General features: G+C 39.6%; 1 protein-coding gene across 1 annotated transcript; it reads right to left on the reverse strand.

Moving 5' to 3' along the window:
• Positions 1–6769: 6769 nt before the first annotated feature.
• On the reverse strand, positions 6770–7711 carry LOC128094351 (olfactory receptor 5B3-like). The gene has a single exon (XM_052712678.1). The coding sequence runs from the start codon at positions 7706–7708 to the stop codon at positions 6770–6772; it is 939 nt and encodes a 312-aa protein (XP_052568638.1). The 5' UTR covers positions 7709–7711.
• Positions 7712–25864: the final 18153 nt, after the last annotated feature.

Consider the following 25864-nt stretch of genomic DNA (forward strand, 5'->3'; position numbering starts at 1 on the left):
ATTAAGCACAAAGGAGATTACCAAGAAATTTATGTATCTTGATACTAAAGGCAGGGCTTATTTCATTATAATAAAAATATGTGTTTCAAATTTCTTTATAACTAGGGCCAATAAGATGTCTCACTTAGTTGAAGTGTTTGCCACAAAGTCTGATAGTCTGAATTCAATACTCAGATCTTACAGTGTGAAAGAAAAGAACCAAGTCTCAAGAGGTGTCCACTGGCCCCTACACACTGACTGATGCACACACACACACACACACACACACACACACACACATGCACCCCATATTCACACACACTCCCAACAAAAATGAAAGATTCTCTATAAGTAAAGCATAAGCTAAATGAGAAATTTTTGTCAAAAGTATTTCAGTCAACTGAATGAAGTAATTTTAGAGGTCATCACTTCAGTTTTAAGTCTTACATATTTGTGGGCTGATGCTTTGGAAATTCAATGAATTACCCAACATAACATTTCTGAAGGTTGTAAATCAGCCAGTTCACCATTTCCCAACCATATGCATTTACAGACTTCTTTATGTGAAACGTGCAAAGGACTGCTCTCTAGAGACTTTTACACATATACTCCCATATTTCTGACCAAATTTGAGCAATGGCTACTACTTTTTCCTTAGATTTTAGAACACCAAAGGCCAAGTATTATATACATGTTGATAAAACTAATTTGCAAGGTAAGTGTTGGCCCCAGAAAAAAAAAGGTTATCAAGTTCAGTGGTGTAACCTAAGATTAAATCAGTTGCAACTCATGATTAGCCATAATTAGTCTTTGCTGGATCACCTCAGTCTGGGCTTTTCTCAGTGAACTCAGTGAGAGACATACACATAACAGGTCTAGTGAAATGACCAGAGCAAAAGGGGGCTTCTATAAACATACAGATAATTATAACAATGGAAGGAAGGGTACCAGGCAGCATCAGGTAGAGAGCTTTGGTTCTGGGGAGAATTGCAGGCCAGATTTATATTGCAGCCTAAGAACCACTGGCCCTGGCCCAACTCTCTCAAGCCAAATTTTCTACATCTACAAAATGAGGATGATAATGTATTCCGTGTTGAGGTATTGTTTTCTAAATTAAAGGAGAAAATTTATTTTTAAATGAACAAAACACTGATGTTTAGCAGAGCTGCATCTTTGCTAACTATGCTGCTGTCGTCAATGTTGTCGTCGTTTTCGTCATCATCATCATCATCATCACCACTGATGATTAGAATGGAACTCTGCCCTTCTTGAGATCTGAGAAAAGTTTGTGGCAACTTGTAAGGCATTGGATGTGGATGAATGTTGACAACTGGAAATCTCCTTGTTTACACACAGTCCAGTGGGTCTTAGGTGAAACCCAATCGCTCATGCTCTGCTTTTTGGATTGATTGTTCTGAGTAACCCACATGAGCCACTCTTTTGTTTAAGATTTTCTTACATATCTCTACTTCAGCTTTAGTTCATTTTCCTTCTTTTGCTTTTAGGGCTGCCATTAACTTGATTGAAACACAAATACCACCAAAAGTTGAAAGTTCATAGATTGTGTATTATATTTAGACTCATGACTTATTTTAGTGAAAAATCTATTTTTGAAGTTTCTGATGGAATCTTTTCTAATATAAACCTAGTGCCTTTAAATCATTTTATTGGAATTTTAAGCCCTGAGAAGTGCATCTATCAACTACTACTTCTTCTTAGGTTTCTTCAAACTCTTCCAGCAGCTCACGTGACAAGCCTAGCTAATAAGGCTTTAGGCAAACCTTAATACACACAACCACATATACATACTAGGTATTACAAAAATGCCATAAAAGCCTAATGAAGAAGTATGTGTGTGATTGCATTTGCATATAATTGTGCTTGTATGAGAATAAAACATATTATCACTTTTTGTTTACCATTCATTGTTTGTGAAATTAAGTGATATTCTAGTTTTCCACAACTAGTTTCAGAAGTGATTATTCCATATTTAAGTAGTTTCATCCTTACAAAAAGCTGTTGTTTTTACTCATATGTACATTCTATGTATAAATGTCTGTGGTTAAATTTAAAATGAGATTATGAGATTTAAGTGGGATTCACTGAAATGAACATTGATTCTTTTTCTCAATAAGTTATAGTCCTTTCTTTACTTTAAAGACTCATCATTTTAGTTTATATTTTTTTAAGTTCCAATGAGACATTAACAGATAATAAATAAAATCAAATCCCTACCTGACCAGCCAGTGCCTCATCTCTGTTTCACTAGGACTCTTAGAAAGCAGGGCACTGATAGTTCATAACCACCATTCAGCTCTCCAGTGACAGAATTTTAATAAACTCTGTGTTTTAGAAAAGGGTTCAGGCCCTTGAACTCTGTGTCAAATGACTCATGGGGGTTCTGCTAATACTGCTTTTGTGGGAGCTGGACTTTTCACTAAAAGTGGATGATGACTATAGAAGCTTACCTTGCTCCTTGAAGAAGAGTGACAGCCAGTTCTAAACAATGTGTTTGCAATGAGAAGTCCTTCCATGGAGTAACACGTGGGGATCATCAGAGGGGCTCTCTGGCAGGGAGTAAGCAAAAGGTGATGAACTTTCTAAAGCAGCAAAAACCAGAGAAAAGACAGACACTCAACACCCCAGCCATGAGATTACCGTGCATTCCCTGTGTCCTTAGAGGGCTCTCTCACTTCCTCTGTACTTGTGAAAGAAAGATTATAACATTGCCTCTCCCATATAATACACAGAGTTGTGTCTGCAGAGCTCAAGTGTAAGAAGGCAGACAGAAGAGCTTGCTAACTGGTCACTTCTCTGAGGCTGTTCAGTATAGTTTTTATCTTGGGTGTTTTTCTCAACCATGGTTGAAGATTCCTAGAAAATCTCCAATTCAAAAGAAAACCAGTGTGTGTGGGAAAATATCAACATTCAGATGACTGAATGATAACCAAAATGGTCATCTTGCCATCTGGCTCTTCTAAAGTGGATCAGCAAGATTAACTTCAAAGGGCAGTGCATATGAGCTAGCCAGGCATTATGGAGACATTGAGCTCTCTGGGGATGTTCTCCGTGAGGGCACCTGTAAGTCATTTCATCTTTGTAATGAAAAGCAATTAAACTCTTGCTGCATCTAAGATACATGATTTATATGTACCAATAATGTTTTTATCACCCATTATTTCCTCTTTTCTCCAGTTAATGTACAATTTATAGATGTCAATGAATAAATGTTTAAGTAGATATCCTTCACAATTTGGTCAAAAGTGTATTCATGTTACCATTCCCATGACCATCCTTCATTAATTTTTTCCAAGCTCCTGGAGGGTCAACTATTCTCTCATATAGTAGACCTTCAAAACACAAAACCTTTTTGTACAGATACGTTTACCTTTGTGATGATGGCTTTAACCAGACCTTTGGGAAGGAATGTAATTGTTGTTTTTGGTCCTTTTTACTTAGATTTTTATACTTGAGGTCCATTTGTAGTTTTGCCTTTTTGACCAGAGAACTTTTCTATTGTTCATTTATATTATATTATAATCAGTTGGCATATTTTTTGTCCCTCAGTTAAGCAACACCTAATGCTGTTTTGGTTGTGATTATTTTTGTTTATTTGTGATTTGAGACAGGGTCTCTCTCTAGCCCAGACCAGCCTTAGCCTTCTCAGTACTGGGATTATAGACATGCATCACCTTGCTCAGCTGTTTCCACTATTTGCTGACTTCAAACAAACCTAGCCTGACTTCTGTTTTCCTAAAGTTTTTCTTATGACCACCAATAATACAAGGAAACACTTTGTAGCTCATTCTGAGAAGTCAAAATTTCTTGAAACCAAAGCTGGACAAAACATCAAAGAAAAAAATTACAGACAATATCCCTCTTGAATATACATATATGGTTATCAAAAAATGTGAACAAAATAAATATGTCACAGTTTAAACATAGTTACAAACTAGTACTATGACATTCCAAGAATGAAAAGGTGCTTCACTACATAGGTCAACCGCACGATAAAACAAATTACTATAATGAAGAGAAAATAAAAGCAAACATTTTGCTAAACTGAATAAGCACTTGTCAAAGTTTTCTTTTGTGATAAAGATAGCTAAGGCTATATATGAATTTCATAAGATAAACAGTTCTTAAACCCCACAGTTAATGTGACACTCAAGAGAGAAAGGATGAAAACCTCTCATGTAATATCAGGCACAAAGTAGATTGCTGAAATGTACCAGAAGGTCTATTTAGAACAGTTAAGAAAACTAAATTAAAACAACTATCTGATAATGACAAAATGAAATATACATTTTAAGATAATTTGATCTTATAACTTAAACTTTAATGCTCAAAATACATTAACTAAAAATTCTTAAAGTGTGAAGATTCAAGAATAACCTCATCAACCATTATGGCATGCTAGCCATAAACAATCCAAAAAGGAAATTATTCCATTGACAGCAAAAATTATTCCTGTGTTCCCATCCAAAGCGACACTTTTACTACATAATTCATTTCTCATAAAGATGGCAATGAACAATTATGGGATTTCTTCATTTATTTAGTGAAGATGAATGAATAAATTTATGAATAGGAGATCGTGACTCTCATGTTTCTAAGCAACCAGAGGAGAAAGTTACAAATGGTAACTGGTGGATTCAATGTACAGCTGGGTTAGAGCCAGATATTAACACGAGTTTGTGTTTAGCTTAACATCATCAGGATAATGAGCTACAGAAACATGTACAACTGTGTGTATACACATATAAATATGCACACTAAATCAACTAGAGACCTTTGCATATATTCAGTACATAAAATCTCTCCCTGTAAAGAACATGTGACTGCAGCTCAGCAATGCTGAATGGTCAATAGCTGTTTTTTTATCTGCCAGTGGCAGACAGAAATCATTTACGATTCTTCTTTTAAAAGTCAAAAGAATGAGATGATTCACTTGAAATGGGATTTTTAGAAAATAATCCAGTAGCCCACAAATGGAGCCTGCAATTGTATAGTGAGAATAAAACCCAAAATGCCTTAACAATTCAGAAAATAGTCTGTGCCTTTTCAAATACACTGCATGTCTATATACAATAAAATCTGTTTATAAGGTTTATGCTATGGTTATCAGTGCTTCATCAGTGGTCCAAAGATTTCATAATACAGCTGGACATAACTTCATTAATTTATTCATTCATTTAGCAAATATGTATGGAGTATCTACAGTATGTCAAAATTCTATTGGAGTATCATGCAATAATGTGCAATTAAAATAGATCAAACTAACGCTCTCATTTAGATGTAGATTGCAGTTGAGGTACTGACGAGTACTGTGAGGACCAGGCAGAGTGGAGGGACAGTGAAAATGTGAAGGAAAGTGACTGTCTTATATAGGAGTCAGGGAAGGTTCTCAATCTGTTTAAGCAGAGACCTGAATGTAGTGAAGGAAACTTCCATGCAGGGGAGCAGCAAGCTCAAGCACACTGAGGTGGAGACATTCTTGAATTTGAGAAGATCATCAAGGAGATCAGTGTGAGAAGAGCAAGGGTAGAGATTGTGTGAGTGACAAGAGATGATACAACCATATTAGGGATAAATGAGCATCACTGAGCATTCAGTAGCACTTCCAGAGAGAAAATATGGAAAACATGAAAGTACCAGGGCACTTTTAGAGCAGTGGAAATGTGGATGGTTATGTACAATAAATTAACAATAACTTTGATTTCACTCCACGTTCATTATATTCTACACAATTTTCCCTTTGAAATGTATAAGGCAAAAATTAAGCTTCTATAAAATATCTTAGACACACAGAAATTCTATTTCATTTAAGATTCTCTCTCTCTCTCTCTCTCTCTCTCTCTCTCTCTCTCTCTCTCAGTAAAATATACCAAGTATATGAATATATACCTACATCATTAGGATCGCTTGTAGTCGTACCCCAGTTGAAGAGAAACAATCATAAAGTGGTATTCTATTCCCCCAATAAGTTATTTAAATTATGTTTATTTAAAACTAACAGTAGAGCTGGGGAGATGACCCTGTAGATAAACCAAATGTCATGCAAACATGAAGAGCACAGTTTAGACTCGCAGAACATGCATAAACACCAAGAGGGCATGATGTATATAATTCCAGCACTGGGAGGGTGGAAACAGGGAATCACCAGTGGAAACTGACTAGATAGACAAGCTGATGGAAGAGATCTTGGTTTAATTGAGAAATCCTCAATCAATAAGGCAGACAGACAGCCATCATACACACACACACACACACACACACACACACACACACACACACACACACACACAATTGAACACACACGTGTTCATACACATACAAACATTATACACGTATGCATGCAGAGTATGGGCGTACACACCTGTGAAAGAGAACACTAGCAGAGTGTCACTGTACTATAGGCATGTTTCTACACCTATATGTAAGTGTGCCCGTGTGGGCCATGTGGGCACACAAGCAGACACTTCTTCTCATGGACTTTTTCTTTGCCTCTTGTTTTACAGGTATGCTAATAGTGGCATGTAGAAATGATAAATAAACAATATGATCTATGAGTGTTTAGAAAAATATAACCAACATGTGTTAAACTTCCCTTTAGCAATTCTAAAACAGGTATTGCATTTACATCATTGACTCCCTTTTCTAAAATAGAAACATTTAAAAGAAAAGGATATTCCACTTAACATCAGTGTAGACTGGAAATGTCACTAGGTACCTGGAGAAGACCTGAGAGCCCTGAAGCTGTATTACAGTGCACCATAAAACACTAAACTCAAAATCCTAGGGAATATTTTGTCTTCTCCACAACTTTCTTGAATGCACTTTTCACCTCTTTGTTCCTCAGGCTGTAGACCACAGGGTTTAGCATGGGGATGACCATGGTGTAGAACACAGAGACAGTTTTGTCAGTGTCCATGGAGTGGCTGGAGCTGGGCTGTAAGTACATGAAAATGAGAGTCCCATAGAAAATGGAGACAGCAGTAAAGTGAGAAACACAGGTGGACATAGCTTTCTGGTATCCTGCAGCTGAGCGCATCTTGAAGATGGTGATGAAGATGAATGTGTAGGATATCAAAATCAGGAGGAGTGCAGAACAGATAACAAAGCTTGCTCCATAAACAAGCACCATCTCACTGATATGTCTATCAGAGCAAGAGAGAACCATGACTGCTGGAACATCACAGAAAAAGTGATGGACCACATTGGACTTGCAGAAGTACAGTCTAAACGTGTCACCAGTGTGGATGGAAGAATTCAGGAAACCACCAGCATAGCAGGCCATGGTCAGACATGCACACATAGTTGGAGTCATGGTGGTGGTGTAGTGCAGGGGTTTGCACACTGCAGCATAGCGATCAAAGGCCATTGCAGCCAAAAGGAAATCTTCCGTAGTGACAAAGGCTGCAAATATGAACATCTGAGCCACACAAGCATTGTGAGAAACAACTTTTTTCCCTACAAGAAGTCCAGCCAAAACTGTTGGAGTGACAGCTGAGGAGTAAAAGATGTCCACCAGAGACAGGTTAGCAAGGAAACAGTACATAGGGGTGTGGAGTCGTGAGTCCCAGAGAATCAGCACAATCATCCCTAAGTTTCCAACCACATTGATGAAATAGATAAGGCTGATTATGATAAACAGAGGGATCTGCAGTTCTGGAGCATTGGTTAGTCCTAGGAGAATGAACTCTGTCACCTCTGTCCTGTTCTCCATCAGTGTTATCTGGAAATCAGGAGATGCCCTGTAGGAAAGATAATGTAAAGAGATTGCCGAGACTTTGAAATGTCTTTGTACCACTGTCAGGTATTATTTCATTATAATAAAAACACAGATTCTAAACACTCTTAACATCTAGGGCCAATGAGATGGTGCGCTGGGTAAAAGTACATCTCTCAAGGCAGATGACTTGAGTACAGTCCTCAGATTCCACAGTGAAAGGGGGGGAAGTAACACATGAAAGTTGTCCTCTGCCATGTCAGTGCCACAGCATGCATGCACCCACACATGTCTATCATACACATAAACAAAGTAATGGGAATCACAATAATAGAAATGGGGAGGGTCTCAGTATAGACTCGTGGATCACCTGAAACTCATATAGATCAGGCTGACCTCAGACTCCTTGAGATCTGCCTGCTTCTGCCTCCTGGGTTCTGGGATTAAAGGTGTGCTCCAGCACATCCATCAACGATTAAATATTTGTTTATCAGCTTCTAGAGGAATTCAGGCAATTTAATGAAATGTCAAAGTTCACATTCCAGTTTTTAAGTCTTACATATTTGTGAACTAATGTTTTGAAAATTTAGTAGTTCTCAAGACTTATTTTTATGTATGTGTATATGTCCTTGGAGGGGTGTGCATGTGTGTGTGCAAGTGCTTGTAGAATTCAGTCTTCAGTTCCTCTGGAGATGGAGTTACAGGTGGTTGTGAACCACTGGGTATGGGTGCTGGTGACATAATTCAAGTCCTTTGCAAGTGTTCTTTATGGATGGACCCTAGCTGCAGCACCATTTTGAAAATTGAATGGATTATTCAATGTTACATTTGTGAAACTAACGCATCAATCATCTTATCTTTTCTCCCATCCTCAAGCATTGGCATACTTCCATGTGTGCAATGTGCCATGTCCTGCCCTAAGGAAATGTTTGCACATAGTTCCCCTGATTTCTCAACAAATTTAAATAGCAGGTTCTTTTTCTTTGTTGACAGAACATCAGTGCCTGAGAGTTACAATCTTGTTGAAAAATAAAATAATTTGCAAGCCAAACTTTGGTCCCAGAGAAAGTGGTTATCAAGTTCAGTAGTGTCAACTGAATTCAAATCAAGTTGAATTATTATTATAAAGAGTCATTATCTTTCCTAGATCACCTCAGTCTTTGGGCTTTCCTCAGTGAACTCAGTGAGAGACACATGCCAAACAGATCTAGTGAGAAGATTGGAAAAGAAAGGGCTTCCATAAACACAGAGATAATTATAGCAAAGAAGGGTAGGGTACCTGGCAGCATCAGGCAGAGAACTTTGGTTTGGGAGAGTGCTGTGGAATATTATTTTAAGATGTGTTACATTTTTTCCTACTGCTTTTATTAACAATGCAAAGACAGTTTACATTTGTTTGATTAAATAAAATTAACCCACGGTCAGGAGGCTGAGTCAGCAACAAGCTGAGAGAAGTGGTAGGGAGAAACCATGTGTAGCTAGGGTTCTTAAGTGGGGACGAAGCAGAAGGATGCGCTGCATTTGGGAGCAGCACGCTAGGAGGAAAGATTAGCTACTTGCTCTTCAGCCTCTCTGAGCGAGCAGAATTTCACCACAACCTTTGAATCCTGAGTTCTATAGGGGGGTAATGAACTGGCCTTGAGAGAGCTAGTGCCTGAGGGAACAGAATTCCCAGCGACTGCAGTCCTTGAGGCCAACCACTGCTGGTAGCTGAGGAGTTGCAGTTGCTGATTAGGACAGCAGTTGCTTAAGGGGCAGCCACTGTATTTGATGGAAAATGGCAGGGGAGAATTGCATTCCAGTCTTAACTTTCAGCCCAAGGACCACTGGCCCTAGCCCAACTCTCCCAAGCCAGATTTTCCATATCTACAAAATAAAGATGATAATGTATTCAATGCTGAGGTATTGTTGTCTAAATTAAGTAAGATATGTATTTTCTAAGTGAAGAAAACACTGATGTCTAGCAGAGTTGTGTGATTGGTAGCCATGTTGCCAGCAGCAGCAACAGCAGGTAATAGAATGGAACTTTTGCTCTTCTTGAGAGCTGAGGAAAATTTGTAGTAATATGTAGGCATCAGGTGTGGATGAGTGATGAACTCTCTTTTCTACACAATCAGTCCAGTGTTTTCCTTATGTGATCCCCAGGATTTGTATTCCAAATGAGCCACTCTTTTTTTTAAATATCTTCTTGCATATCTGTATTTCAGCTGGAGTACACTGTCTTTCTCTTGCTTAGGGTTGCCATGACTTGGTTGAAACACAAACATCATCAAAAGTTGAAAGGTCATAGATTGTTTAAGTTCATGGCTTGTTTTAGTGAAAAATCTATGTTTGAAGTTTTTATTTGAATCTTTTCTAATATGAACACAATACTTTTAAATATTTTTCTTTGAATTTCAAGCTCTTAGAGAACTTTCTATCCTCTACCAACTACGGCTTCTTATTGTTCATCTCTTCCTCGTTTCAGCAGCTCACCTGACAAGCCTAGCCGCTGAGAGCTGCATGTAAGACTTAACAGCGCAATCACTTTCTAAATATATTAGATGCTACAACACATAATAAGGAACTGGTATGTGTGTAACTTGTGAGCATATAAGTGTGGTAGTATATGTATAAAATAGATAATAGCATTCCTTATTTACCATTAAGACAATTGATAATCTATGAAATTAAGTAGTATTTCTACAGCTGTTATAAAGTTCAGGATTCAATATTAAAACCAGTTTCATCCTATTTACTTTTACCTATATGGATGGTCTATGAATAAATTTCTACACATAAGGGAAAAATAAAATTATGGCATTAAGGAAAAACTTTTAAAATTAAGGTCAGGTCTTTTGCTTATTTATTTATAATGTTTTAAAATTAAAAGTTAATCATTTTACCTTACTCTTTTAATGTCCACCATAAAGTTGGAGAGATGGTTCAGTGGTTAAGAGCACTGAGTACTCTTTCAAATGACCTAAGTGTAAATTCCATCACTCACATGACAGCTCATAGTCATCTGTAACTCCAGTTCTATTAGGTCCAATGACTTTCTCTGGCCTTGACCAGCACTTTACACATGTGTACACAGACATATATACAGGCAAACTATCCATATACATAAAAATAAATAAATTTCCAAAAATAAGCCTCCAATGAAAAGTCAACATTACAACAAATAAAATCAAATCCCTACCTGACCAGCCAGTGCCTCATCTCTGTTTCACTAGGACTCTTAGAAAGCAGGGCACTGATAGTTCATAACCACCATTCAGCTCTCCAGTGACAGAATTTTAATAAACTCTGTGTTTTAGAAAAGGGTTCAGGCCCTTGAACTCTGTGTCAAATGACTCATGGGGGTTCTGCTAATACTGCTTTTGTGGGAGCTGGACTTTTCACTAAAAGTGGATGATGACTATAGAAGCTTACCTTGCTCCTTGAAGAAGAGTGACAGCCAGTTCTGAACAGTGTGTTTGCAATGAGAAGTCCTTCCATGGAGTAACACGTGGGGATCATCAGAGGGGCTCTCTGGCAGGGAGTAAGCAAAAGGTGATGAACTTTCTAAAGCAGCAAAAACCAGAGAAAAGACAGACACTCAACACCCCAGCCATGAGATTACCGTGCATTCCCTGTGTCCTTAGAGGGCTCTCTCACTTCCTCTGTACTTGTGAAAGAAAGATTATAACATTGCCTCTCCCATATAATACACAGAGTTGTGTCTGCAGAGCTCAAGTGTAAGAAGGCAGACAGAAGAGCTTGCTAACTGGTCACTTCTCTGAGGTTGTTCAGTATAGTTTTTATCTTGGGTGTTTTTCTCAACCATGGTCATAGATTCCTAGGCAATCTCTGGGTCAGAAGACAGCCAGTGTGTATGTGTGAACACCAACATTCAGATGACTGAATGATGACCAAAGGTGGCCAGTGTGCTGTCTGGTCTTCTAAACTAATGTTGGACTGCAGAGAACAATGTATGTAAACTAGTTGGGCATTATTGATTCATTGAACTCTCTGGGGATGTTCTCCATGAGGACATCTGTAGGTCCTCATTTCACTGTTCTAAGAAAGAAATACACTCCCAGCTGGGACCAAGCTAGAGGATTTAAATGTGTCTATACATGTATTTCACCCATTATTTCTTTTTTTTTAATTAATGTATAATTTATAAACAGCAATAAACTTTTTAGTATATAGTGTATACAATTTGGTGAAAGGTATATTCATATTATCCTACCATAATTATTCTTATTACATGTTTTCAAAGTTGTCATGCTCTTCCACCTGCTTGCCCTGGAAAATACTAAACTCTTTGTCCACACAGTTTAATCTTTGTTACAATGGCTTTACCTAGACCCTAGGAAATGTACTCATTAGTTCTAGTCCTATAGTCCTTTCACTTAGAATGTTATATTTGTGGTCTGTTTGTATATTGCCTTATCAGTGGAAGAATCTTTTTGTAATGAAGTTGTATTTCATAATATAAATTTTACACATTGTTCCTTCCATTCATCAGTTGTTTTCAACTGATGTGTGTGTTGGTTGTTTTCATTGTGGTGTGTGTGTGTGTGTGTGTGTGTGTGTGTGTGTGTGTGTGTGTGTGTGTTGTGATATAGTCTCTCTATAGCCCAGACCATCATTAGCCTTCTGGGTGCTGGAATTGCAGACAGGCACTACCTTTTTTTTATCTGTTTCCTCTGTTTGCTGATTGCAAATGAAGCTAGCCAAACTTTACATTTTCCTAAAGCTTTTTCTTATGAACACAGACACTACTAAGAAATCCTTCCTCACTCATTATGTGAAGCCAGCATTTCCTGAAACCAACTCCAGTCAAAAATGTCAGGGAAATAAAATTAGAGAATATCTCTATTTAATGTACATTTATCAATGCAAAAAAATAAAAGAAATTCATCAGTGCCTAAACATAATTTCTGTGGTAGTTTGAATGATAATGGTCCCCATAGGCTCCTATATTTTAATGCTTAGTCATCAAGTAGGGAAACTGTTTGGAAAGGATTAAGAAGTGTGGCCTTGATATAGGAGGTTTGTCACCGTGAGTGGGCTTTGAGGTTTCAAAAGCCCAAGCCAGGTCCTCCCCCCTCTCTCTCTCCCTCTCTCTCTTTCTCTCTCTCTCTCTGTTGCCTGAAAATGTAATGCTCTCAGCTACTACTCAAGCACCATACCTGTCTATATCCTACCATGATGATCAGAGACTAACCCTCTAAAACTATATGTCTTTAAGTAAATGCTTTCTTTTATCAGTGTTCCCTTGGTCATGATGTGTCTTCACAACAATAAAACAGTAACTAAGACTGTAAGAAACAATATTTTATTCCAAGAAATTTATAGGTGCTTCAATATGTAAAAGTCAATCATGTAAAAAAAATGAATTAATATAACATAGAGAAAAGAAAAACCGAATAATCTTATTAATGTATGATAAATGTAAGCTGTGTCAATGTTTTCTTTCATGATAAAGTTGGTCAGATAACTAGTAATAGATGTGACTTTCACAAACTATAAAACAACTATTAAATCTCATAGTTAATGTTATACATGAGAGACCTTGGGTCTTCAGCAAGTGAAAAATGTGCTGTTGGCCACCGATCCATCTCTCCAGTCCCATTTGCAAATTTAATGAATTAATGAATTACCAAGTGTGACATTTCTGAAACTAGTAAAGGAGAAAGGAGGAAAGTCTGTTATGTAAGTTTACCAACAAGATAAGTGTTCTTGTTTTTATCTGTTCTGCTCAAAATTGTTCCTGAAGCATCTACCCCAAACAGTCAAAAAAAAAAAAAAAAAAAAAACCTTAAAAGACAATTAAGAAGGAAGCAATGAAACCACAGCTGGTTTTAGATTACATGATTTTTTTTTTACTCATTTTTGTTGTTGTTTGAGAATTTTATACATCTTGTTTTCAGCAAATGCAGCCCATTTGCTGCCTGATTTCTCTCCTTTCCCCTCCACCACTTTCCCCTATCAACTTCATGTGTTTTTGTTTTTGTTGTTGTTGTAGTTGTTGCTGAACCCACTGAGTCCACTCAGTGCTGCCTGTACATCATGGGTGTGGTGATATTGTGTTCCCCAATATATTGTACACCCTAATAAACTTATCTGGGGTCAGAGAACAGAACAGCCACTGGATATAGAGGCCAGAAAATGGTGGCACACACACCTTTAATCCTAGCATTCTGAAGGCAGAGATCCGTCTGGATCTCTATGAGTTCAAAGCCACAATGGAAACAGCCAGGCATAGTGACACACTCCTTTAATCCCAGGAAGTGATGGTAGAAAGCAGAAAGGTATGTAAGGTGTAAGGACCAGGAACTAGAGCCTGGTTAAGCTTTTAGGCTTTTAGCAGCAGTTCAGCTGAGATCCCTTCGGATGAGGACACAGAGGCTTCCAGTTAGAGGAAGTGAGATCAGCTGAGGCATTGGCAAGGTGAGGTTAGCTGTGGCTTGTTCTATAGCTAGAGTTTTCTCCAGTCCTGCCTGGCCCATGGTCAGGACAAATCTCTCTCACTCGCCAGTCCCACAGCTGCTTAGAACCAACCAAGTAAACACACAGAGACTTACATTGCTTACAAACTGTATGACCGTAGCAGGCTTCTTGTTATCTAGTTCTTCTATCTTAAATTAACCCATATCTATTAGTCTATAAGTTGCCACGTGGCTTGTGGCTTACCGGTACCTTACATCTCGCTTTTCATGGCGGCAGCTGGCAGCATCTCTCTGCCTCAGCCTTCCTGTTCCCAAAATTCTCCTCTCTCCTTGTCCTGCCTATACTTTCTGCTTGACTACTGGCCAATCAATGTTTTATTTATTAACCAATCAGAGCAACACATTTAACATACAAAACATCCCATAGCATTGTTCTGTCTCTCTGATATTTCAGGTTTGTTTTTATTTAATAAGACTGTTTAGAGATTCGTGCTACACATGGGTGGAAGGCTACCTACTGGAGCATGGGTAGCTTCTCCAGGCCATGCCCTGAGGATAACTGACATTCATCTCTCCATCAGCAGCCATCAGCTACCAATAACTCCTCAGCTCCTCTCCCTTCAGGGCTGGCATTCTGGTCGGCTTAATCTTGTGCATGCAGTCACAGTTGCTATGAGTCACTGTGTGCAATGGTGTTAGTATGTCCTGCAAATACTGTTTTGCTTGCAGACATCAACTACTCTGGCTCTTACAGTCTTCTGACCCAACTTAGGCAATGTTCCCTGAGCCTTAGGGAACAACAAATGTATATTGAATTGCAATGGGAACTTAGGAGCCCAAATAATTTGAAATTAGAGTAACACAGGGTGGTTCACACTTTCCAGTTTCATAAACTATTATGAAGCTAAAGTAATCATGACAGCATGCCATACAGACCAAAAACAAAGAAATAGAAAACTAAGCAGAACTATAAAAAAATAAGAATCCATGCACAGTGGACTACTTAATTTTTATCTTTAATTTTTAATTTACATAGTATACAAAGGCAGCAAAAATAAAAATGGAAAGAAGAAATCTAATAGGGAGATACTTGTAGTAACATTATTTTAAAATAAAAATAGGCTGGAGACAAAGCTCAGTTGGTGAACTGCTTACAGTGCCAACACAAGGATCTGAGTTCAATTCCCAGCACCAACTTAACAGGTCCATGCTTTTTACACCTACACTGAGAAGGCAAAATCTGGTGCATCCCTGTAGCTACTTTTTAGTCATCCTAGCCCAATCAGTAAGTTCCAGGCCAGTGAGAAACCATGTTTCAAAAAACAATGTGAGTAGTGTAATAAGGCACAACATTCAAGGTGGAACTTTGTCCCTCATCCCATGCATACTTACACAGCAGCTCACATGTGTACACACACAAGTATGCATATGTGTATTGTACATATACAAATATACAAAAATAGTAATATGAAACAAAAAGCATAAATTTCAATATGTCAAAAATATTTCATTCGAATGTTTCCACTACTCTGATTGACAAAATTACACATTTTGAAATAATATATAATAGAATTGTCAAGGATTACTATTTTGTTGTGCAGCTTTAGGTGTTTCTTTTAACTGTCTATTCCTTTTATTTTATTTTTGAGATTATAATGAAACCACATCATTTCTCCCTTCCCTTTCCTCCCTCTAAGCCCTCCCATATATCCCTCATTGATCTCTTTCAAATTCTTGACCTCTTTTTTCATCAATTGTTGTTACACGCACATATGTACATGAACATACATATATACTTTTAAGTATTCCTTGCTCAGTCACTGTAATACTTCTTGTGTGTTTGTTTTCAGTGCTGAGCATTTGGTATTGGATAACCCCTGGTGTGTTCTTCCTATAATGACCGTTTCTCCCGCTCTCAGCGTTCCTTCGTTGCCTGTAGTTCTTTGTGTATGACTGAGGCTTTGTGGTCTCCACTGGCATGTTTATTATTGTTGTTCTTGCTTAGCTACTGTTTAGACAGTCACGTTGGTGAGACTTTTATGAATGAATCTTCTGATGTTACTAGAAGACACAACCTCACAGCAAATCCCCTGGTCCTGGCCTTGGACTGCTGGTGGTGGTCCAGAGGGTGCCTGGTCTGGTCTACTCTGGTGACTGGTCTAGCAAATATCCTGTCATCATAGAGCCTTTGTCCAGTGACTGATGGAGGCAGATGCAGAGATCCATCGCCAGGCACCAGGCTGAGCTCTGGGAATCCAATCGATGAGAGATGAGGGATTCTGCAGGTGGGGGACGTCGAGATCATGATAGGAAGACATGCAGAGATGACCGGCCACACTAGAGGAAGCCCATAAACTGTAGACTAGGGGCTGTGGAGCCCGCATGGGACTGGACTAGGCCCTCTGGATACGGAAGACGGTTGTTTGGCTCAAACTGTTTGGGGGCGCCCAGGCAGGGGGATCGGGATTCATCCCTGGCGCATGGGCAGGCTTTTGGGAATCTGGTGCCTGTGGTGTGACGCCTTGTGCAAGCCTTGGTGCAGTGGGAAGGGGCTTGGACTTGCCTTGGCTGAGTGTGCTGGGCTCTGCTGGCTCCCCATGGGAGACCTTGATTTAGGAGATGTGGGGATGTGGGGTGGATTGGGAGAGAGGGCTAGGGGGTGGGAGGAAGGAGGAGGGGGGATCTGTGGGTGGTATGTAGAGTGAGTAGAAAATTTCTTAATAAAGAAAAATGAAAAAAAAAATCCCCTGGTCCTCTGAATCTTACAATCTTTCTACCACTTCTTCTGCAATGTTCTCTGAGTCTTTAGGAGTAGGGGTTGTTTATAGATGGATGTGTCTACTGGAACTGGGATCCATAACTGTATTTTGATTGGTTGCAGTTTTCTGAATTGGTCTCATCTGTGGCAAAAAGAAGTTAACGAGGCACGAGAACTATACTTATACCTGAAACTCTGGAGCTAGGAGCCTCCAGTGAGAGATAACATGTGGCATTTGTCTTTCAGGATCTGGGTCACCCCACTCAAAACTACTTTTTTCTAGTTCCAGCCATTTACCTGCAAAGATAACGATTTCATTTTCATTTACACCTGATCAGTATTCCATAGTGTACATGTACTACAGTTCCATTATCTATTCCTCAATTGATTCCATTTCCTAGCTATTGTGATTAGAGCAGCAATGAACATGGCTGAGCATCTGTAGAGTAGGATGTGGAGTGTTTTGGGCATTCTCAAGGAATGGAATAGCTGAATCACACAGAAGATTTAGTTTTAGTTTTCCACCTCTTTCCGTAGTGGCACCAGTTGGCAATCCCACCAACAGCGAACTTTTTCAACCTCTACCCCTTTCAGCACTTGTTTTCAGTTGTTTTGTTGAGCTTTACCCTTCCGAATGGAGTAAGGTGAAATCTCAAAATTGTTTTGATTTTTATTTCCTTAATGTCTTGGGGAAATGAGGGGTTTTTTGCGTTATTCATCTTTTTTCCATGTTTAGACTGTTTAGACTGCCTTTATTTACTACATTCTTGGTATGTTTTACTTTTTTTATTTGAAAAAATATTCTTTTCATACAACATATTCTGATTACAGTTACCCTCCCCCAAATACTGCCAGATTCTCCCCACCTCCCCACCCACCCAAATCCATGCCCTTTCATGTTCTCTCTCATCAGTAAACAAACAGGCATCTAAAAAAAGAAAAAATAACAATGAAAACAAGCAAACTTAAATAGAACAAAACAAACCTGCAAACAGAAAAATGGAGAGCCAGAGAAAAGGCACAAGAAAGACATATAGACATAGAGACACACACATTAGCATGCACAGAAAGCCCTTAAGAACACAAAATCAGAAACCATAATACATAAGCAAAGGATCTATAGGTGAGAAAAAAGAGATAAAGAAAAAAATGTCCAAGGCAATATAAGAAAAAAAAATCTCAAAAATGCCATTGAGTTACTTTTGTGTTGGAAATCTGTAGCTAGAGTTTTTCTGCCTGGCCCACAGTCAGGACAAATCTCTCTCACCCGCCAGTCCCAAGCCGCTCAAACCCGATCAAGTAAACACAGACACTTATATTGGTTTCAAACTGTATGGCCGTGGCAGGCTTCTTGCTAACTGTTCTTACAGCTTAAATTAATCCATTTCTATTAATCTATACCTTGCCACGTGGCTTGTGGCTTACCGGTACTTTACATCTTCCTTGTCCTGATGGCGGCTGGCAGTGTCTCCCTATCTCAGCCTTCCACTTCCCAGCTCTATTCTCCTCCTGTTAGTCCCGCCTATACTTCCTGCCTGGCCACTGCCAATCAGTGATTTATTCATTGACCAATCAGCAACACATTTGACATACAGACCATCCCACAGCACCGTCCAACGTGGTGGCAAGAGTTTCCACCTAAAACCTGAGTAAAAAGATTCTAAAACGGAGCTAAAAACAGCTCCTAGTTGTCTCTTTCAAGCTAGCGGCAGCCTGCATGTTTGAGCTACTATGGCGGGTTCCTGGCGTGCATGCTCGACCTGCAGTACGGCGGGAATGAGGTCTCTGCAAGTGGCACATTAAGCTGTGTGGTGGATTTAGCCTTTGCTAGTACAAAACAAAAAAAAAAAAAAAGAGGTTTCTGGGCTACACGCTGCTTTGATAGAAGCATAGACCCACTATTTCTGAGAGTTGATGGCTCCCAGAGCTGGCGGAAAATGTATCACCGCCATTTTGGGAAGCTGAAGTGGGCGGAGCCAGCAGCCACAGCACCAGCGCCGTTTCAGGCTTAGAAGGCTGCAGTTTAAGGCAATAGGCTCAAGCTAATATAAAAAATAAGCCACATAAAGATGGCTACCACACAAAGAATCTGGATTATGTTATCTTTGATATTCGTAACTAAAAAAAAACATTTGATTACAAAAGCTGTTGAGTTATGCCAAAATGTATATTTTAAAGGTACCTTGACTTCAAAATTTGGATATAAGGATATGTTGCTTTGGAAAGGAGATTCTGCTTTTGTTCCCACAGAAAGCCAGAGGCTATGGATTTGTTCCAGATTAAGATACATCAGGTTTGACCAGCCAAGACCCCCTGAAAGGTCTCCGATGACACCATGGCCCAGATGATCCAACATCCAGAACCGTTTCAAGACAACTGGCTCAGATGATACAGCCTCACGGACTACTCCATGATCCTAAAATTTTCTTTGTTTCCCCAGAAGATACAGCGCCCCCCTCCAGCAGGAAGTAGTAAGAGAAGCTACGCCCAAATTCCCAAATATACCAAGCTGACTTTGGAGATGTGTAAAGGTTAAAACCTTCCTTTTTAAGAAAAGAAAAGGGGAGGTGCTGTGGGATGGTCTGTATGTCAAATGTGTTGCTGATTGGTCAATGAATAAATCACTGATTGGCAGTGGCCAGGCAGGAAGTATAGGCGGGACTAACAGGAGGAGAATAGAGCTGGGAAGTGGAAGGCTGAGATAGGGAGACACTGCCAGCCGCCATCAGGACAAGGAAGATGTAAAGTACCGGTAAGCCACAAGCCACGTGGCAAGGTATAGATTAATAGAAATGGATTAATTTAAGCTGTAAGAACAGTTAGCAAGAAGCCTGCCACGGCCATACAGTTTGAAACCAATATAAGTGTCTGTGTTTACTTGATCGGGTTTGAGCGGCTTGGGACTGGCGGGTGAGAGAGATTTGTCCTGACTGTGGGCCAGGCAGAAAAACTCTAGCTACAGAAATCTACTGTTGGTCATAGGGCCTGGCCTTAAAATGGATTTGAATGGTTTGTGAGACTTCATTAGATAAAACTAATCTTTCATTTGTGAATGGTTATCAATACGAGATAGCTTCTGGGCTAGGAATGTGGGTTTGTGTCCACGTCCACTCTTAGCAATGGTTCCCCACCAGGCCAAACCTGGTGCCAACCCTGTGCATGCTGCGTCTGTCTCTGTGGGTTCATACGAGCTTTGATCATGTTGATTTAGAGGGCCTTGTTTTCTTGATGTCCTCCAAGACCTTCTGGCTCTTACACTCTTTCTGTTTCCTCTTCTACAAGTTCCATGAGCCCTAAAGAGAGGGAATTGGTGGAGATATGACATTTAGTATGTTCCAGGGTCTCTCATTCTTTCTTTGCACAAAGTCCGTTGTGGGTCTCTGCATTTATTATCATTAGTTCTTTAGTCCCACAAGCTTTGTGTCACTATTGTGCTAGCGCATCTTGCATGTAGGTCACCATTGTAGATCAAAGATTTTGTAGATGGTTGGTATTTATCATTGTCCTTTAGTAGCATGCCTTCAGGACCATGAACACTACTAGTCAGTAGGAACTAAGGCTCTAGGTTAGCAATAGCTTGGCTTCTCCATGTTCAATGAGTTATGTAGGTGTTGTCTTCAGCAATATGGCCTTACCATCAATTTGTGGAGAGCAACCAGTTGGCAGCCCAAGTTGTTTAGGGGTTTCCATAAGACTCCTTTGGCCAACAACTTGAGTAGCTGTAACCCATTCCTGGAACCAGTAGCTTCATTTGGTGGTGAGAGATGTCTACTTGAGGCTCTGTCTTTCCTGTTATTTGATGATTTCATTTAGATAACCTTCATATATGCATATGTTTTAGGATGCTTCTACTGTATTAGGTTTCCATATGACCCCTAAAATAGCCCTTAGTTTTAACTGTCCTACCATATGACCCCTAAAATAGCCCTTAGTTTTAACTGTCCTTCCATATGACCCCTAAAATAGCCCTTAGTTTTAGCTGTCCCTCCCCATATTCTCTCCCTCACTCCTCTTCCTTTCCCCCATGTTTGATCCTCCCATTTTAGTCCTCCACCATCAACCCATAATTATGTATTTCATTTCCTCTTCCTAGATTAATGCAATCCTTCTCTTAGTTCCTTACCCTATGCCTAACTCCTCTCCTTAGAAATCTGCTGGTCACATTGGCCAGAGAACCAGGTAGGCAACTTTCACTCTCCTTCCATTCTCCAATTCCAGTTCCGCAGTCTCATCCCCTGCCTTGTAGCAGACCACCTTTAGGGCCTATCTTCCCTCTCTGTCACCATTCCCTGTGGATTCCACAGATCCTCGTGGCAGACTCAACTTTCCTCCCTCCTGTGGACCCTCTCGCCCCACACCCTGCTAGCCCATTCGCATTCTTGCATGTCAACTTCCAACATAGAACCAAGTTCTATCTGGGACTTCCTCCAGCAGTCACACCTGGCAGGGAATCAGAGGCATCCCTACCAAACAACCCACAGGCATCACATGATCCTAAGCTCCAGAGAGAGCAACAGAAACTAACAACCACAAAAATCTACCCAAAAAGGCAAGGCCAGTGACAACATAGAGAATTACAATCATCACAAACATTTAGAAATCCTAGATGTCTAAAAGCCCGCATAAAAACACAGTCAATAATTGTCAGGACAATATGTCCCCACTAGAGCCTAGCAACTACAGTAGGCCATGAAAAATGTAATATGGATGAAACACAAAAGAAGGACTTCAAAATAGCTATTATGAATGCACTCAAGGACCTTAAAGAGAATATTAACTAGTCCATTAATGAAATCTATAAAAACACAAACAAACAGTGGAGTGAAATGAAAATTGTTCAAAATGGAATCAATGATGAAAACCCAAACTGAGGGAAAACTGGAAATGAAAAAATTAGGCACTCCTCACCAACAGAGTACAAGGGATGGAGGAGATACAACTACTGAAGGCAAGATAGAAGAAATGGATACCGAAGTTAAGGAAAACGTTAAATCTGGCTGTCCTGGAATGTAGATCAGGCTGGACTCAAACTCACAGAAATCCACCTGTGTCTGTCTCCCACAAGCTCGAATTAAGGACATGAGCCACTATGTTCTGCTGAAAGCTGTTCTTAAAACCTAAAAACTGCCAGGCTGTGGTGGTGAACACCTTTTTTTTTTTTTTTCAAGACAGGGTTTCTCTGTGTAGCTTTGCGCCTTTCCTGGAACTCACTTGGTAGCCCAGGCTGGCCTCGAACTCACAGAGATCCGCCTGGCTCTGCCTCCCGAGTGCTGGGATTAAAGGTGTGCGCCACCACCGCCCGGCGTGATGGTGAACACCTTTAATCCCAGCACTCAGGAGGCAGAGCCAGGCAGATCTCTGTGAGTTCGAGGCCAGCCTGGGCTTCAGAGTGAGTTCCAGGAAAGGCACCAAAGCTACACAGAGAAACCCTGTCTCAAAAAACAAAAACAAACAAAAAACTTAAAAGCCTCCAGACTTTTTCAAGAATTGCCTGTCACAGCCTCTAGACATCAAATGCAATCATCCACCATGTGGAGAGGCACTCTGCTACACTGGGAAAGCACAATGTGTTTGTACATTTAAAAAAGAATAACACCTGATTTTCAGTGGAGACTCTAAAAGCCAGAAAGGCCTGGGCAGGTGTTCTACGAACTCTGAGAGCCAACTCGGACTACTCTACCCAGAAAACCTATCAAGCACAATAGGTGGAGAAAGAAAGACATTCCACAATAAAACCAAATTTAAGCAGTATCTTTAAAAATTCAGCTCTCAGAAGGGGTGCCAGAATAAAAACTCCAACCTGAAGAGGTTAACCACCCCCAAGAAAACACAAGAAATAAATCATCTCAGACCAGTAAATCTAAAGAAATCTATGGGACTGATATATTAAAAATGACCAGGCTGCCAAAAGCAATCTATAGATTGAATGCAATCCCCATGAAGTTTCCAACACAATTCTTCACAGGTCTTGAAAGGACCATTTTCAGGACCTGAATTCTCCTTTCTGCTTCCTGATCTGCCCCAGTGTGAGCAAGCAACCTCACATTTCTGCCGCCACAGTCCACAGCTGCTCCTTCTGCCTGCTCCTGCCACTAATAGCAGCCCAAACCCTCACTCCACTAACCAAAACAAACCCTCCATCCTTTAGTCTTGCCAAGTGTTTTATTATCACAGGATGAGAAAATTAAGTAATGCAGAAAACTATCCAGAAAGTACACATAACTACAGAAGAAAAGAAAATGTTTGCAAATCACTTATCTGGTAAAGATTTAGTATCCAGAATACATTAAGAACCTCTACATTCAGCAACAAGGAAAAGTCAGAGAACAGAAAAAGAAAACATCAAAACCTTAAAAAAATTTTTTAAAAAGTCCTTGAGAACTGAAGCAGGGTATCTTGTTGGATTAGACACCCTGTCCTTGAATGCAGCTGGAGGTAAATCATTCCCAGGCAGAAAGGACCCAACTACACCGATGCTTCAAAGATGTCTGTGGTGGGATAGGGAAACTGGAAGTCCACACAGAAGACTTTCCCTGGGTCCCTCTTTACCTGCCGACTGCTTTGCCTTATACTTGTTAAATACACTCCTTCAAAACCAAAAGCACAGTTATTATGGGATAGGTCCTGTGAAAAACAACTTGGCAGTTACTCACTAAGGAAAATTAAGATATCATATAGACCTGCCACTCCTAACTATATGCTCAATGATGTAAAAGAACTCAAGATAAATTTCTATATGGTGATCATGTTTATTCACCACCCCAAAAAGGCAGGTGAAGTCCATCATCTGGTAGCAGATAAACCAGACTGTGGCATAGCACACGGTATGGTGCTATTCAGCCATAAATTAATCCAAGTGCTAACACATGCTGCACTGCTGGGGAACCTCAACGTGTAGTTATGCTTGATCTTGACCAAAAGACCAAGAAGTGATTTAAAATAAGATTTAAGTCAAAGTAGCCAGAATAAAAAGTGGCATGTTTTACTACTCTTGCCATACACAGGATAGGTAAATTTATAGAGGAGAACAGATCAGTGATTCCCAGGAGGAAACAAGTGTTGCTGATTAGCTGCTATGGGTCTCCCGTGAGGCTACTGAAAGTGTTTTAGACTGTGTAGCTAGAATAGCTGGACATTTCAGTGTATGCAGTAAATGTCAGTGACATTGAAAACAATAAATTTTATATTTTGTGGATTTAAAAAGAGAGGCAGAGGGAGGTTAGTGAGACATAAAGAGGGAAAAGCAATGGAACCATAGAGTTGAAGCTCAACTCTGCACACTAAGTGACAAGGAAACCACCTAAACAAAAACAAACTCCTCTAATCTGCCCCTAGAGGGCGCTCTACCTGTGAGTCTCTGATTTCATCCGGATGAACTCAGGTTGGAAAGAAACAGAAATTGTGTGTGTACGTGATTTTATGGTAAAATAATTATATAACTTACCTTTTTAAGTATACTATTCAATAGTATTGAACACCTGTACATTGTTGTGAACAGGATGCATGTATTACTGAGCTTCATAATAATCAAAATCAAATGCATGAATATTATACAGTATATTAGAATACTTAATGTTTATTATATTTATTACCGATGCATATTGTCAATTTGCATCCAATGTAGGCTTTTATAATGATTTCAGTCAAGTGTAAATAAATAAATATGAAGTAATTTCCCAAATTAAATCACCTAGCAAACTGACATTATTGTGATGAGTGAGAATTTAGATTAAAATACCTCAGCAAACTGGAATATTAGTGGTACGTCTTGAGTACCTCTAGAAGTATACAAGCATGTAAAGCATGATACACTCTAAATCAGATGGTTACCCTATTTAACGTCTGGACTCAGTAAACACTTATTTAGAATCTACAATGAAACAGACATTCTCATCCCCTGGGGATTATATTACAAAGACAGTTGATTAAAAAAAAAAAGTCTTCCTTAGTTTACAATCTACCTGAGGGAGATAGATAATAGACATAAATAAACAAATGAAAAACATGTAGTCTAGGAGCTGTTCTAAGGAGTGTGTAGAATACTGGGGAGGATGGATGATACACATGGAGAGTGAATATTTTATATGCTGTTCAAATAGGGACGGAGATGGTGACTTCTAGAGAGCTAAATGGAGGCAGAGGCAGGAAGTATAAAGACCCTGAAGCACGAGCTTACTTGGAATTTTAAAGAAATATCAAGGAAATTAGTGAGAATGAAGTAAAGGATTTGGTAATTAAGTAGCTACAGTGCAACAAATGTAATATTTTTAGAAGGAGCCTTCTTCAGGATGTGTAGAGACCCACAGAGGTTTCCTAGTGAGAACTTACTCTGAGAATCTGAGCTTGCTTTACCCAGCAGGGCTGCATAATGGGATGATTTGACCACAGGCGTGGTTACCAGGTGTTTGGAAGGGTCTACACTTGGCTGTGTGGTGTGCTTTGATCAAGCAAGGGGGAGGTCTTTTGCTCCACCCCTTGGCATTGTTATAAAAAGTCCTTTTGAATAAACAGAAAAGGCCGTCGGGTATTGACCCAGGTCCTCCAGAAGCTATCCTGTGTTTCTGTCTTTCTCCTCTTCGCTATCTTTCTAATATTTTCTTATCCCTCTCTCCTCTTCATAAGAACCCCTGAAAATGTTCGAGCTGGCCTCCCACAAGAATACCAAAGCACTTTGCATTTTTCAAAAAGAGCAATAGATAGCACTATTTTTTTTTTAGGTAACCAGAAATATTTTATTTTATTTTTTATTAAGAAATTTTTTATTCATTTTACATACCAATCAAAGATCCCCCTCTTCCCTCCTCCCACCCCTCCCAACCCACCCCGCATTTCCTCCTACAAGAAGGTAAGGCCTCCCATGGGGAGGTACATTTAGTAGAGGCAGGTCCAAGCCCCTCCTGCCTCAAGGCTGTGCGAGGTGTCCCATCATAGGTAGTGGCTTCAAAAAGCCTGGTAGCGCTATTGTTATGAGTA

Source organism: Peromyscus californicus, unplaced genomic scaffold (genome assembly GCF_007827085.1).
Source record: "Peromyscus californicus insignis strain IS unplaced genomic scaffold, ASM782708v3 Scaffold_4__1_contigs__length_199733344, whole genome shotgun sequence".
NCBI classification, from domain to species: Eukaryota; Metazoa; Chordata; class Mammalia; order Rodentia; family Cricetidae; genus Peromyscus; species Peromyscus californicus.